Source organism: Capricornis sumatraensis, chromosome 7, assembly GCF_032405125.1.
Source record: "Capricornis sumatraensis isolate serow.1 chromosome 7, serow.2, whole genome shotgun sequence".
In the NCBI taxonomy this organism is placed as follows: Eukaryota; Metazoa; Chordata; class Mammalia; order Artiodactyla; family Bovidae; genus Capricornis; species Capricornis sumatraensis.
In genome coordinates, this window is record NC_091075.1 from 86233861 (window position 1) to 86246710 (window position 12850).

At 35.6% G+C, this 12850-nt stretch overlaps 1 protein-coding gene across 1 annotated transcript in view; it reads right to left on the bottom strand.

Annotated features, from left to right (window-relative positions):
• Positions 1 to 3073: 3073 nt before the first annotated feature.
• LOC138082302 (transmembrane protease serine 11C-like) overlaps positions 3074 to 12850 on the bottom strand; it is a 63990-nt gene continuing 54213 nt past the window's right edge. The window contains exons 8-10 of the mRNA XM_068975595.1: positions 11966 to 12225; positions 10789 to 10931; positions 3074 to 3235 (exon numbers count right to left, since the gene is read on the bottom strand). Coding sequence (XP_068831696.1) covers positions 3074 to 3235; positions 10789 to 10931; positions 11966 to 12225 — 565 coding nt within the window. The remainder of the gene's footprint in view (positions 3236 to 10788; positions 10932 to 11965; positions 12226 to 12850) is intronic.

The window sequence follows — 12850 nt, forward strand, 5'->3', positions numbered from 1 at the left end:
TCAATCACACAATGCTGAGCATCCAAACACTAGATAAATATATTTATTCAGAACTGTTCTCTATGAAACATCAAACTAATACCTTAACAGTTAGAATTAATTTGATCTAATACTGAGATGCATTCAAATTTATGCAATCAGTCTTAATGTTTAGATAAAATCATTAACTTCATGAACAATTTTTTTGTTATTGCTTTGATTTTATAATTGCCTAATTATTGTACTTGCTGTTTTTGCACGTTATTTCATAGGGTAGCTTGGTATTAGAGAGAATACTGTATAAATGCTTTAACCACATCTATGCATGTTTATATATAATATACATCCGTTTATATTGTAGTTGGATCATTTCACATTAGGGCCACTTAGAAACTTTGTCTGTGTTGTTGCTGTATCTTACATATTGAGTGTTTGATGATGTTTCCTACTACTGGTATGACTTAGATTGGAATTTATTAAATCACCAGATTGATTTGTCTTATCAGCTAGTTTGCTTCTGTAGCAGCCAAAGAAAGAATAATGTTAAAAGTAAGAGTGGTTATTTTAATTTACATGGCCCATTCTTGTAGTTTCATTTGTTTGTTTGTTGTCTTACATTCATTTATTAAAGAAATAATTACTAAATACCTGCTATATATACTCTCTTGGCAGGTGAATGAAACATGAATATAGAATCATCTGTGGTTCCTTGGTGTCTTAGTGGTAAAGAATCCACCTGCCATTGCAGGAGACATTGGTTCAATCCCTGGATTGGGAAGATCCCCTGGAGAAGGAACTGATAACCCACTCCAGTATTCTAGCCTGGGAAATCCTGTGGACAGAGGATCCTTGTGGGCTATAGTCCATGGGGTCACAAGACAGTCAGACATGACTTAGAGACTAACCAACAACAACGACATAGCATCACCGAGGCCCTGAAGGAGTCATTTGGTACTATATAAGGATAGATAAGAGTACTGGACTTACCTTACGTACCTCTTCAGTGTCTTCTGTGCTAGCTCCTGGGTTTTGAGCAGCTTAGACCAGTTGCTTACCTGGGTTCCCTTTTGGTTGTCACCACATGCTCAGAAATACTGGCTTCCTCCCTACTTCTAGACCTGGATGAAATATTATACCATAGGACATGGAATATACTTCCTAAGTGCCTTTCTGAAGGGTCTGGAAATATTTTCTAATGGATTGTTTTGGTTCTGAAATAGACAGCTTTAGAAAAATTAGTGGTGGAAATAGATGAGTTAGAAATCAAGAGGAGTGTGTTTTTTTTAGAAAAATGTAACACATGCATTTTTAAACAAAAATATATCATAAATATACAGTTCACTTTACTTATTTGCTCTAATAAGTCAATATGACAATAATTTGTGGTAGTTATATTCTATAAAGTTGCCATGAACTCTGAATTAGTGAATACTGAACCATTGATTCTAGTGAAAACACACTGTTAGGTTTCTGCAAGCCAAAAATATCACTTGCATCACACAGGTTCATTTGTCAACGTCCTTATAAAAACAAGCCAAAAGTCATCAGTGTTGAACACCAGCTGTTCCCACAAGCCTATACGAATAATTGACCCTTGGCCTAGAACTTCTAATATTTGGGATGCTAGTTAGAATGAAAGACTCAATCTATCATTTAGCTTCGACTTGAGTTGACGAAATGGACGAAACATGGGTTTGTCCAGCACTATAGCCATCAACCCGGAGAAGGCAATGGCACCCCACTCCAGTACTTTTGCCATCAACCAGAGGTGGCAACTGACCATCTGAAGTTTGGCTTAGCTGAACTGAGATGTGCTTTGAGTGTAAAATGCACAATGGATTCTGAAGATGGGATAAGAAAAAGAGAATTTAAACTATTTCGTTAAGATCTTTTAGACAATGTTTGTGTTGTCAGTGTAAATACCTTTTGAAGTTATAACATTTTGCCGATTAAATTAATTTTGACTTGTTTAAAAAAAAATCAGCCCTCATCTCATGAATCCACAACTTTCACCATCGTGCAGCTTTTCTATGGTTTCGTCATATACTATGGGTTTCAGCTTAGCACTCTCTGAAGCAGCCTTATGTACAGATCAGCAAATTTCCTCTTACCTTTTCTGGATGTACAAGGTTTTTGATTCATTAACATTGAACTCATGGACACAACACTATAGCTTATGCCTGACAAGGCCCATCTAACATGTACATTTTCTCCATAAGGCATGTAACAGCCTTCTTGTGCTCAGGAACACTGGACAGGACTTCAGCACTACTTTGGTGGGGTGTAGAAATGTCAATTTTTACACATTTATGTCTCAAGATACAACAGAATATTTTAAGACCAATCAAATAATAAACCTACTGTGTTAAATCATGTAAAAATTTTACGGCAAATATTTCATTTTAGAGTGCTATGCTAGGTAGATACTTAGTAACAACTATATCATATAACAGTATCTTAGGGACATCAGAATTTGTCAAGGGACCTATTGACTTGGGATAGTTTATGGGATTATCATTCTATTGTGTGTCACTCAAGGTAAGGAAGCAATCAATAGGGGATTAGCACTAGTACAAAAACTAGAAAGAAAACAAGTAGACAAATTTTCCTGAAAAAATTTTTATAGGCAGTATTATTGCGGCTCAGTAGCTTACAACCCATCGATATCTGGATCTGGAGAAGTCCATGTGATTCAGGAGGAGATTGTTTATATGCAATAGAAGGGAGTTTATAAATAACATCTAATCTGTGACTTCCCAAGGGACCTGGATCTACAAATCAACAGAGAACATCTCCTTAGTAAACTGCAATCCATATTTACTCAAATAATTCCTTTCAGTCTAGAGAGGGGTGAAAGGAGATTTCTTTTTTTTTTTTTTGAAAGGAGATTTCTATGTCCTACTCCATTGCTATCAGTAAATATTTGTCAAAATCTAATACACAAAAACTTTTCATAATTCTAAAATTATACAAATATGTTTAAATTTGAAACATTAAATGTGCATAAAGAGAGGTGATACTAAGTTAAATATGCTTTGAAATTACAAACATGTTTAACAAGGGTATAATTTTTGAACTTTAATGTACTTCTGCACTAGAGACCAGTTTTGGACATGATCCAATCTCTATAGTGTGTCACGCGAGTGTAGACTCCAGGCTTGTTTGGAAGGGCACACTCATCTCCCCAGCTTACAATACCAGCAAGGAACCAAGTGCCTTTATAATCTGCACCAACCAGAGGTCCACCAGAATCACCCTAGAGAGAAAAGGATATATATGATGACTATTTATAATTTAAGTATGACTATTGCTTATTTTTTTCTCCTGTAGTAAAGACAGGAGAAACAGAAGGAAAAAAGCTAAATATTTCAATATTAAAATGATTCTAGTCAAGAACACTTTTTAGTTTTATAATCATTTATTTAAATCAAAGACATCAATATATGTCTTTGGATACAACAATATAATAATAAGAAATACGTTTGAAAAATCTTAACTCAATTATTACCCAAAAGAGATAGTTAAGATATTGTTGCTTATACCATCATCAGTATGCTGAGTAATTCTCTGGTTATCTCCCCAAATGCTCTCATTTTCACACAGATGTTGAAAAAGAAGTAATTTATATTTACTCACTACCAGCACTGGGCTATTGCTCTTCCAATCTTGGGAAAATACTTGGATCGGCTCCACCTTTGAGATGCTATTACCAGCATTATACTTGCAGTTTTTTCACTTTATTCCTTTTCAGCCTATATCTGCTCTTCAACTTCTTGAGAAAGCTAATTTTTGACTCCTCCCTTTTCTCCTAGTGTATTAACTTACCTCCTGAGGCTGCTGCTTCTGCTAAGTCGCTTCAGTCGTGTCCGACTCTGTGCGACCCCATAGATGACAGCCCACCAGGCTCCCCTGCCCCTGGGATTCTCCAGGCAAGAACACTGGAGTGGGTTGCCATTTCCTTCTCCAATGCATGAAAGTGAAAAGTGAAAGGGAAGTCGCTCAGTCATGTCTGACTCTTCGCGACCCCATGGATTGCAGCCTACCAGGCTCCTCCGTCCATGGGATATTCCAGGCAAGAGTACTGGAGTGGGGTGCCATTGCCTTCTCCAACTTACCTCCTACTTTCTATCCTTCTTTATGTGACTATAGTGCATGATTTATCCATACGATCACTCTGCCAACAAGATTCTTAGCTTTTTACCCTCCACCCACTATAATCTGGGCCAAACATACACTGTGAAAGAAAATCTTGTCACAAATTTACATCCTTAAACCAACATCCCCTCCCCTGTAGTAAGGGGTCCCTAGACATATTTCATTCTCATTGTTAAGAAGAGCCAGTAAAAACTCTTCTCATTTCATAATTTTAAAAAATTATTTTTCAGTTGTATAAAATACACATAAAATTACCATTTTAACCATTTTAAGTATGCAATTCAATGGCATTAAGTACATTCATATTGTGTGATCATCATCACCTCCCATCTCCAGAACCTTTCCATCTTGGACAACTGAAACTCTACACCCAGCATTGAATGATTACTCCTCATTGTCCCCTTTCTCCAGGTCCTGGCAGTCACCGTTCCACTTTCTGTCTCTATGAATCTTACTATTTCAAGTGCCTTGCATGAATGGAGTTGTATAGCATTTGTACTTCTGCGACTAGCTTATTTCAGTTAGCATAATGTCTTAAGTTTCATCCATGTTGTAGAGTGTCTCAGAAGTTTCGTCTTTTTAAGGCTGAATAATATGTAATGTTATGCATATATTACATTTTGTTTATCAATTTTTCCATCAATGGAAAGTTGTGTTGCTTCAGTCTTTTGGCTCTTGTGAATAATGCTGCTATGAATATGGATGTACAAATATCTGTGTTCCTGCTTTTAATTCTTTTGGGTGAATACTGGGAAATGGAAATGCTGGAATGTATGGTTAATATATTTTTATTTGTTTTTGAAAAATTATTACCATGCTGCTTTCCATATAGGGTCACCATTTTACGTTCCCACCAGCAACATATAAGGTTCATTTCAGAATTTTTAAAAATTTGATTTTCTCACTTGGAACCTAGTATCTTACTTAGTTTCAAATTGATGGAATAAGTAGAAAGCAACAGATAGCAATCTCTCTGTTTCCTGTCCTTGTCCCTTTTGATTTCCCAGCTCACCTACATCAGCCCACATCTGTGTTTACTCTCCTTTTCAGGCAAATGGATGTATTTGTTTCTTTTCAGGGTTAATCCCCTCATCTGTTCTTTGAATCAAAACTTTGTTCTATCAGTAATTGTTTTGTGTATTTTTTTCCAATATGTCTTCATTCCCTTCACTGTCTTTTCTCTGTAGGCATATATACTTTTTTGTCTGCCTGTTTTGGTTTGTCTACCTGAAAAAAATCACAATATTTCTGGATATTAAAAGCTCTTTTATTGTCCTAATTATCTTCTTTTCATAAAAAGGACTTGACGTAGTAATAGTGTTAATGGGTCAGTCATGTCTGACTCTTTGCAACCTCATAGACTGTAGTCTACTAGGCTCTGCTCTCCATGGGATTTCCCAGGCAAAAATACTGGAGTGGGTTGCCATTTCCTTCTCCAGGGGATCTTCCTGATCTGGGATTGAACCCAGGTCTCCTGCACTGCAAGCAGATTCTTTACCATCTGAGCCACTGGGAAGCCCAAACTTAATGTAGTAGTCTATACTGAAGTTTCCAGTTTCTCATTCTTTTCTTCACTTCTTTTTTTTTTAAATTGAATTATAATTAACATATAATATCATGTTATTTTCAGGTGTATAACATAGTGATTTGATCTTTTATATTGAATACATTATGAACTGATCACCATGATAAGTCCAGGTACCACTGTCACCATGCAAAGTTGTTACAGTGTTATTGACATATTTCTATGTTCTACTTCATTATTTATTTTATAGTTGGAATTTTGTACCCCTTAATTCTCTTCACGTATTTCATCTGTTCCCCCACTCCTTCCCCTCTGATAGCCACTAGATTCTTTTCTGTTCCTATAAGTCTGTTTCATTTTGTTTTTCAGATTTCACATATAAGTGAAATCATATAGTCACTGTTACTCTGTCTTGCTTGTTTCACTCAGCACAATACCCTTCAGGTCCATCCATGTTGCTGCAAATGGCAAGATTTCATTCTTTTGTATGGTTGAATCATATTCCATTGTGTCTGTGTGTATGTGTGTGTGTGTGTGTGTGTGTGTGTGTATGTATATATATACCACATCTTCTTTATACATTCACCTATCAATGGACAGTTAGGAAGCTTCCATATAATAAACTAGTTATATTTTTATTTTTTTGAGGAACTTCCAACTGTTATCCATAACAGCTGCACCAATTCACATTCCCATCAACAGTGTACAAGGATTCCCTTTTCTTTGCAATCACCAACACTTGTATCTTCTTTTTCATAATTTCCATTTTAACAGGTATGAGGTGATATCTCATTGTAGTTTTGATTTGCATATCTCTGATAATTAATGACATTGAACATCTTTTCATGTGGCAAGAATAGTATGCAATGCGGGAAAGGCACCCTCTTTAATAAATGGTGCTTGGGCTTTCTTGTGGCTCAACTGGTAAAGAATCTGCCTGCAATGTGGATTCTAAATTTGATTCCTTAGTTGGGAAGATCCTTGAGTTGGGAAGATCCCCTAGAGAAGGGAAAGGCTACCCACTCTACTATTCTGGCCTGGAATTTCACAAAGAGTTGGACATGACTGAGTGACTTTCACTTTCACTTTCAGAAAAACTGGACAGTTATGTGCAAAAGAATGAAACTGAACCATTGTCGTATATCACATACAAAAATACACTCAAAGTGAATTAAAGATTTAAATATAAGACCCGAAATCATAAAACTCCTAGAGGAAAATGTAAGCAGTAATCACTTTTACAGTGGTTTTAGCAATAGCTTTTTGGATGTCTTCTCAGGCAAGAGCAACAAAAGAATAAATAAATGAGACTATATTAAACTAATACTCTTTTGCTCAACTTACTTAATCTTTTACTCAATTGGTAGAAAAATTCAAAACGGGTTTTCTACCAATGCAGTTTTCCAACTTTACCAATATACAATTGTTGAATTTGACAGACACTTTCCAGCAGTTAACTTGACTTGATGTTATGTATTATTATTAACCATCCCCCTCTTTTTTTTCCGATCCCTGGATTCTGGTGAGATCAATTTCTTAGGCTTTTCAGTTTTTCTGATCATTCTTATCTCTTACTGTTAGTCCTTTAAAAGCATGATACCTGAGTTCAGTTACTTAGCTGCTTCTTATTTTATATACTGAGTTATTGATCCATGCTCATGAATATAACTACTGTCCAGATGACAATGACTTTTAGGTATGTATCTGTAGCCAGAACTCTTTTCTAACCTCAAGATTCTTATTTACAATGATATATTAAACATATATATCTGGATATTCCATAGGCACCTCATATTTTACAAATCCCAAATGGAACTTTTACCATCCTGAACCTGCCTCTTTATCATGCGCACCATCTCTCCAATAGCGCTCAGCTTTCTTTATAGTGCAACCATACATGACTACTGGAAAAACCGTAGCTTTAACTAGACGGACATATGTTGGCAAAATAATGTCTCTGCTTCTTAATATGCTGTATAGGTTGGTCAGAATTTTTCTTCCAAGGAGCAAGCGTCTTTTAATTTCATGGCTGCAGTTGCCATCTGCAGTGATTTTGGAGCCCCGCAAAATAAAGACTGTCACTGTTTCCATTGTTTCCCCATCTATTTGCCATGAAGTGATGGGACCAGATGCCATGATCTTCGTTTTCTGAATGTTGAGCTTTAAACCAACTTTTTTACTCGCCTCTTTCACTTTCATCAAGAGGCTTTTCAGTTCCTTTTCACTTTCTGCCTTAAGGGTGGTGTCATCTGCGTATCTGAGCTTATTGATATTTCTCCCAGCAATCCTGATTCCAGCTTGTGCTTCCTCCATCCCAGCATTTCTCATGATGTCCTCTGCATAGAAGTTAAATAAGCAGGATGACAATATAAAGCCTTGACGTACTCCTTTTCCTATTTGGAACCAGTGTGTTGTTCCATATCCAGTTTAACTGTTGCTTCCTGACCTGCATAGAGGTTTCTCAAGAGTCAGGTCAGGTGGTCTGGTACTCCTATCCCTTGAAGAATTTTCCACAGTTTGTTGTGATCCACACAGTCAAAGGCTTTGGCATAGTCAATAAAGCAGAAGCAGATGTTTTTATGGAACTCTCTTGCTTTTTTGTTGATCCAGTGGATGTTGGCAATTTGATCTCTGGTTCCTCTGCCTTTTCTAAAACCAGCTTGAACATCTGGACGTTCACAGTTCACATATTGCTGAAGCCTGGCTTGGAGAATTTATAGCATTACTTTGCTAGCATGTGGGATGACTGCACTTTTGTGGTAGTTTGAGCATTCTTTGGTATTGCCTTTCTTTGGGATTGGAATGAAAACTGACCTGTTCCAGTCCTGTGGCCACTGATGAGTTTTCCAAATTTGCTGGCATATTGAGTGCAGCACTTTCACAGCATCATCTTTTAGGATTTGAAATAGCTCAATGGGAATTCCATCCCCTCCACTGGCTTTGTTCATAGTGATGCCTCCTAAGAACCGCTTGACTTCACATTCCAGGATGTCTGGCTCTAGGTGAGTGATCACACCATCATGATTATCTGGGCCATGAAGATACTTTTTGTATAGTTCTTCTGTGTTTTCTTGCCATCTCTTCTTAATATCTTCTGCTTCTGTTAGGTCCATACCATTTCTGTCTTTTATTGAGCCCATCTTTGCATGAAATGTTCCCTTGGTATCTCTAATTTTCTTGAAGAGATCTCTAGTCTTTCCCACTCTATTGTTTTCCTCTATTTCTTTGCATTGATCATTAAGAAAGGCTTTCTTATCTCTCCTTCTATTCTTTGGAACTCTGCATTCAAATGGGTATATATTTCCTTTTCTCCATTGCCTTTCAGTTCTCTTATTTTCACAGCTATTTGTAAGGCCTCCTCAGACAACCATTTTGCCTTTTTGCATTTCTTTTTTGGTGGATGGTCTTGATCCCTGTTTTCTGTACAATGTTATGAACCTTCATCCATAGTTCTTCAGGCACTCTGGCTATCCGATGTAATCCCTTGAATCTATTTGTCACTTCCACTGTGTGGAAGTGTAATTATCAAGGATTTGATTTAGGTCATACCTGAATAGTCTAGTGGTTTTCCCTACTTTCTTCCACTTAAGCCTGAATTTGGCAATAAGGAGTTCATGATCTGAGCCACAGTCAGCTCCCAGTCTTGTTTTTGCTGACTGTATAGAGCTTCTCCATCTTTGGCTGCAAAGAATATAATCAATCTGATACTGGTATTGACCATCTGGCAATGTCCATGTGTAGAGTCTTCTCTTGTGTTGCTGGAAGAGGGTGTTTGCTACGACCAATGTATTCTCTTAGCAAAACTCTATTAGCCTTTGCCCTACTTCATTCTGTACTCTAAGGCCAAATTGCCTGTTACTCCACGTGTTTCTTGACTTCCTACTTTTGCATTCCAGTCCCCTATAATGAAAAGGACATCTTTTTTGGATGTTAGTTCTAAAAGGTCTTGTAGGCAAACCATTACAAGAATGCAAACTACTTCAGTATTCTTGCTTTGAGAACCCCATGAACAGGGGATCATATATAAAAGCAAGTAAGGCAAATAGATTGCCTTGTGTTTGGAGATTAAGATGGGTGTGGGGGAATCAAAAGATGATGAAATCATTGATGGTGCTGTCAATATAGTGGCTGAAATAATAAAACATGGATTCTAGGGTACACAAACTTAGAAGAGAGTCATGGGGTAGAGGGTGATAGACTGGGATAAAGTGAGTGAAACAGAATTTAATTTTGTAATGACTTTGAAGAGTAAGTTTAATGGGACAGTTGGGAAAATGGGAATAAGTAATAAGAAATGATAATTATGTATTACAAGTTCTTGTTTGCATGTCATCTAGCTCCTAGAGTGAAAGAATAATAAGTGAATTGAATGAATAGGATAAGAATCCTTCTGGATTTATCACTGATTCTGCCTGCCTCGATAACTACAATAGTATTTTTGTCGGTTCTAGGACTATTGCTTATAAACAGCATCAGAAGTATTTAAAGTATATTAAGCATATGGAAAGGAAACTTGGTGGAGCATTCAAATTAGAGGCTGTGGAGTCTATTTCCCTAACTTAATCTCAGTTTTATCATTTAATACCTGTGTTAGTTTAGACATTACTTGATCTATTTGTCCCAGTCTCTTCATTTGAGAAGTAGGGTTTATAATAGTATAAGCATACATCACAAGATTGGCATAACCCAACTAAATTATTTTAAAGAGCTTAAAACAGTAGCTAGCTCATGAAGATGCTACATAAATGTTAAATGAATCAAATATTTAAGGTGTTGGAGCCACCCTAAATCAAAAAAGCTCCACAATCCTTAGTCCTGTTGTCAGACCCAGTTGTGTTTCCCAGTGAAAGAGGACCAGTTGAACTAAAGTTACCAATATTCAGTTGCATCTCGTCATTGCTTATTTGAAATTGATTCTCATCCCCTTTCAGTAAGGGTGATTTAGCCCTTTAATACTTTAATGAGACCTAGCATTATATATATGAAATGTAATTTTAATCAGCTACTTTGGCTATAATATGTACTTCAGTCTTTAAAGATTATCAGTCTTTTGAGACCATTGAACAGATTAACTGGAAATTAAAAATCATACAAAAAAATCCATTTGAAAATAGAATAAGCAGATTTACCTGGCAGGCATCGACACTTCCTTCCAGAAACCCAGCGCACAACATCCCAGGTGTGATTGCACCATCATATACCACTTTCCTGTTGCAGGTCTTGTTATCTATAATCTTCACTAATCCCTTTTGGAGTATATTAGGACTTGTTCCTAGGGAAAAAATTATATAACTTTTTCTAAAGTCAATATTAATCTCCCTTGCTAGGTTATTAGTATCTAACTTTGTGTACAATTTCAAAATCAATGTAAAACATATGTTTTATTTAAACTTGTATTTGTGTGCTTTCTTATTGACAAGGAAATAATGTTATGAACACACCCAGCTACTGTTAAAAATAACCATATTTAGAAATACTAAGTGCGTCCATCCATGTTGATGGAATTTTTTTACTTTTGAATTGTTTTGGAGGTTTATGTTTATTACACATATACTTTAGAAAACAAAATGAAAAACTCATACTCCAGAAATATACATTTTATGATTATTTTTAGATTTTCTGTTGTTACTATAATCCTATCTTGGAATTTGGGGTTTATATTTTCTGCTTTTAAATGCATTTATGAATACAAACACAACATGCTTACATTATTAGGGTCATGTAAATGCACATGTTTAAATGGTCTTTGCTCAAGTATTGCTTTGTCACAGGTCATTCATTTTACCCCATCAAAAATGTCCAATCTTCTGTGGTGCTTACTTTTTCTATGGTACTTACCTACAGAAAATGTGCTGTGTAATCCTATTTATTATATCTCATGATTATTGTCTGTCTTCCTTTGCCAAGAATGTGAGCTTTGTAAGGCCAGGAAATATTGGCCTATTTTAGTTACTAATATATCTAAATGACCTAGGACAGTACTTGGAATAAAGGTTGTGATCAAAGTAAATGTTTATTGAATGAGTAAATCAATAAATGAAATGAAGGTGAATGAATTGCTTATTCAAGTAATAAGCAATTCATTCAAATATTACATTTCTATAAAAACTGCCATTGTTAAGGGAAGTGAAGTCACATTAAAAAATGCTACGAAATTGTAGTTTCTATATGAATGTCATTGAAGTTGGTTTTCATCTCCTTTAAAATGACCTAGAGAGAATACTTCTCAGGTTTAGCTGTGATTCTGAGTATCTTTCTAAATTCCTAAAACCCAAACCATATAATGATAGAAGTTTAGGAACTCACCATCAGACTTTAATGTTCCCCATCCAGTGACCACCACATCAGAATTGGATGGGAATGCGTAAGAAGTTTCTGGAAGACATGCTCTTCGGATATTGCTTGTATACAGTACTGGTGAAGACAGACGCACTACAGCGATGTCATTGTCGTGTGAGGGGTAGTGGTAGTTTTCATGAATTATAATATCCTTGACACTTCGCTGTATTTGTGGATCACTTAAAAGGAGCCCAAAACTAACATTCCATTGTTTGGGATCCCTGGCCCTAAAGAAAATAGATTTATTTATTAAAAGTCCTATATATTAGAATTGTAGGAATTAATATCTTATACTTGCAAAAAGAAATAGATAAATTTTGAATTCCATAGTGCATATAAGTACACAAAAGCAAAGCTGTATGTAAGAAAAAAGCTAAAATAATTATAGCATGAATAAATTTTGAATAAGTCAATAAGCTCTATTTTAAAAGGTAACTCATAGAAACTACATTTTATTATTATTATTATTTGTACAGAAAAGACTCAGGAGGATTTAGAAAGATAAATATAACAACACAAGATAAATAAGATTTTATAAATAGTGTGCAAGGATATGAGACAGAGTAAACCTATGGAAATTAAGGATATAGTCAAAATTCTCTTTTATAATCATTAAAAACTATAAATAGAAAGATATTTCTGATTTTTACTATTACTTGTTAATCAGGGTTGTATTCAACACATTAAGCACTGAAAAGTACTGTTGCGGGAACACTTTAAAACTCTCAAGTTTGAGAGGAATTTTTGTTTGTATATAAAACCAGTAAGTGTTATATAAAGTCAACAGAAATTGGTGAAACGAACCATCAAACAAAAGGGTAAAAAACTTTTAGGTATAAAAAAGCAAACTTT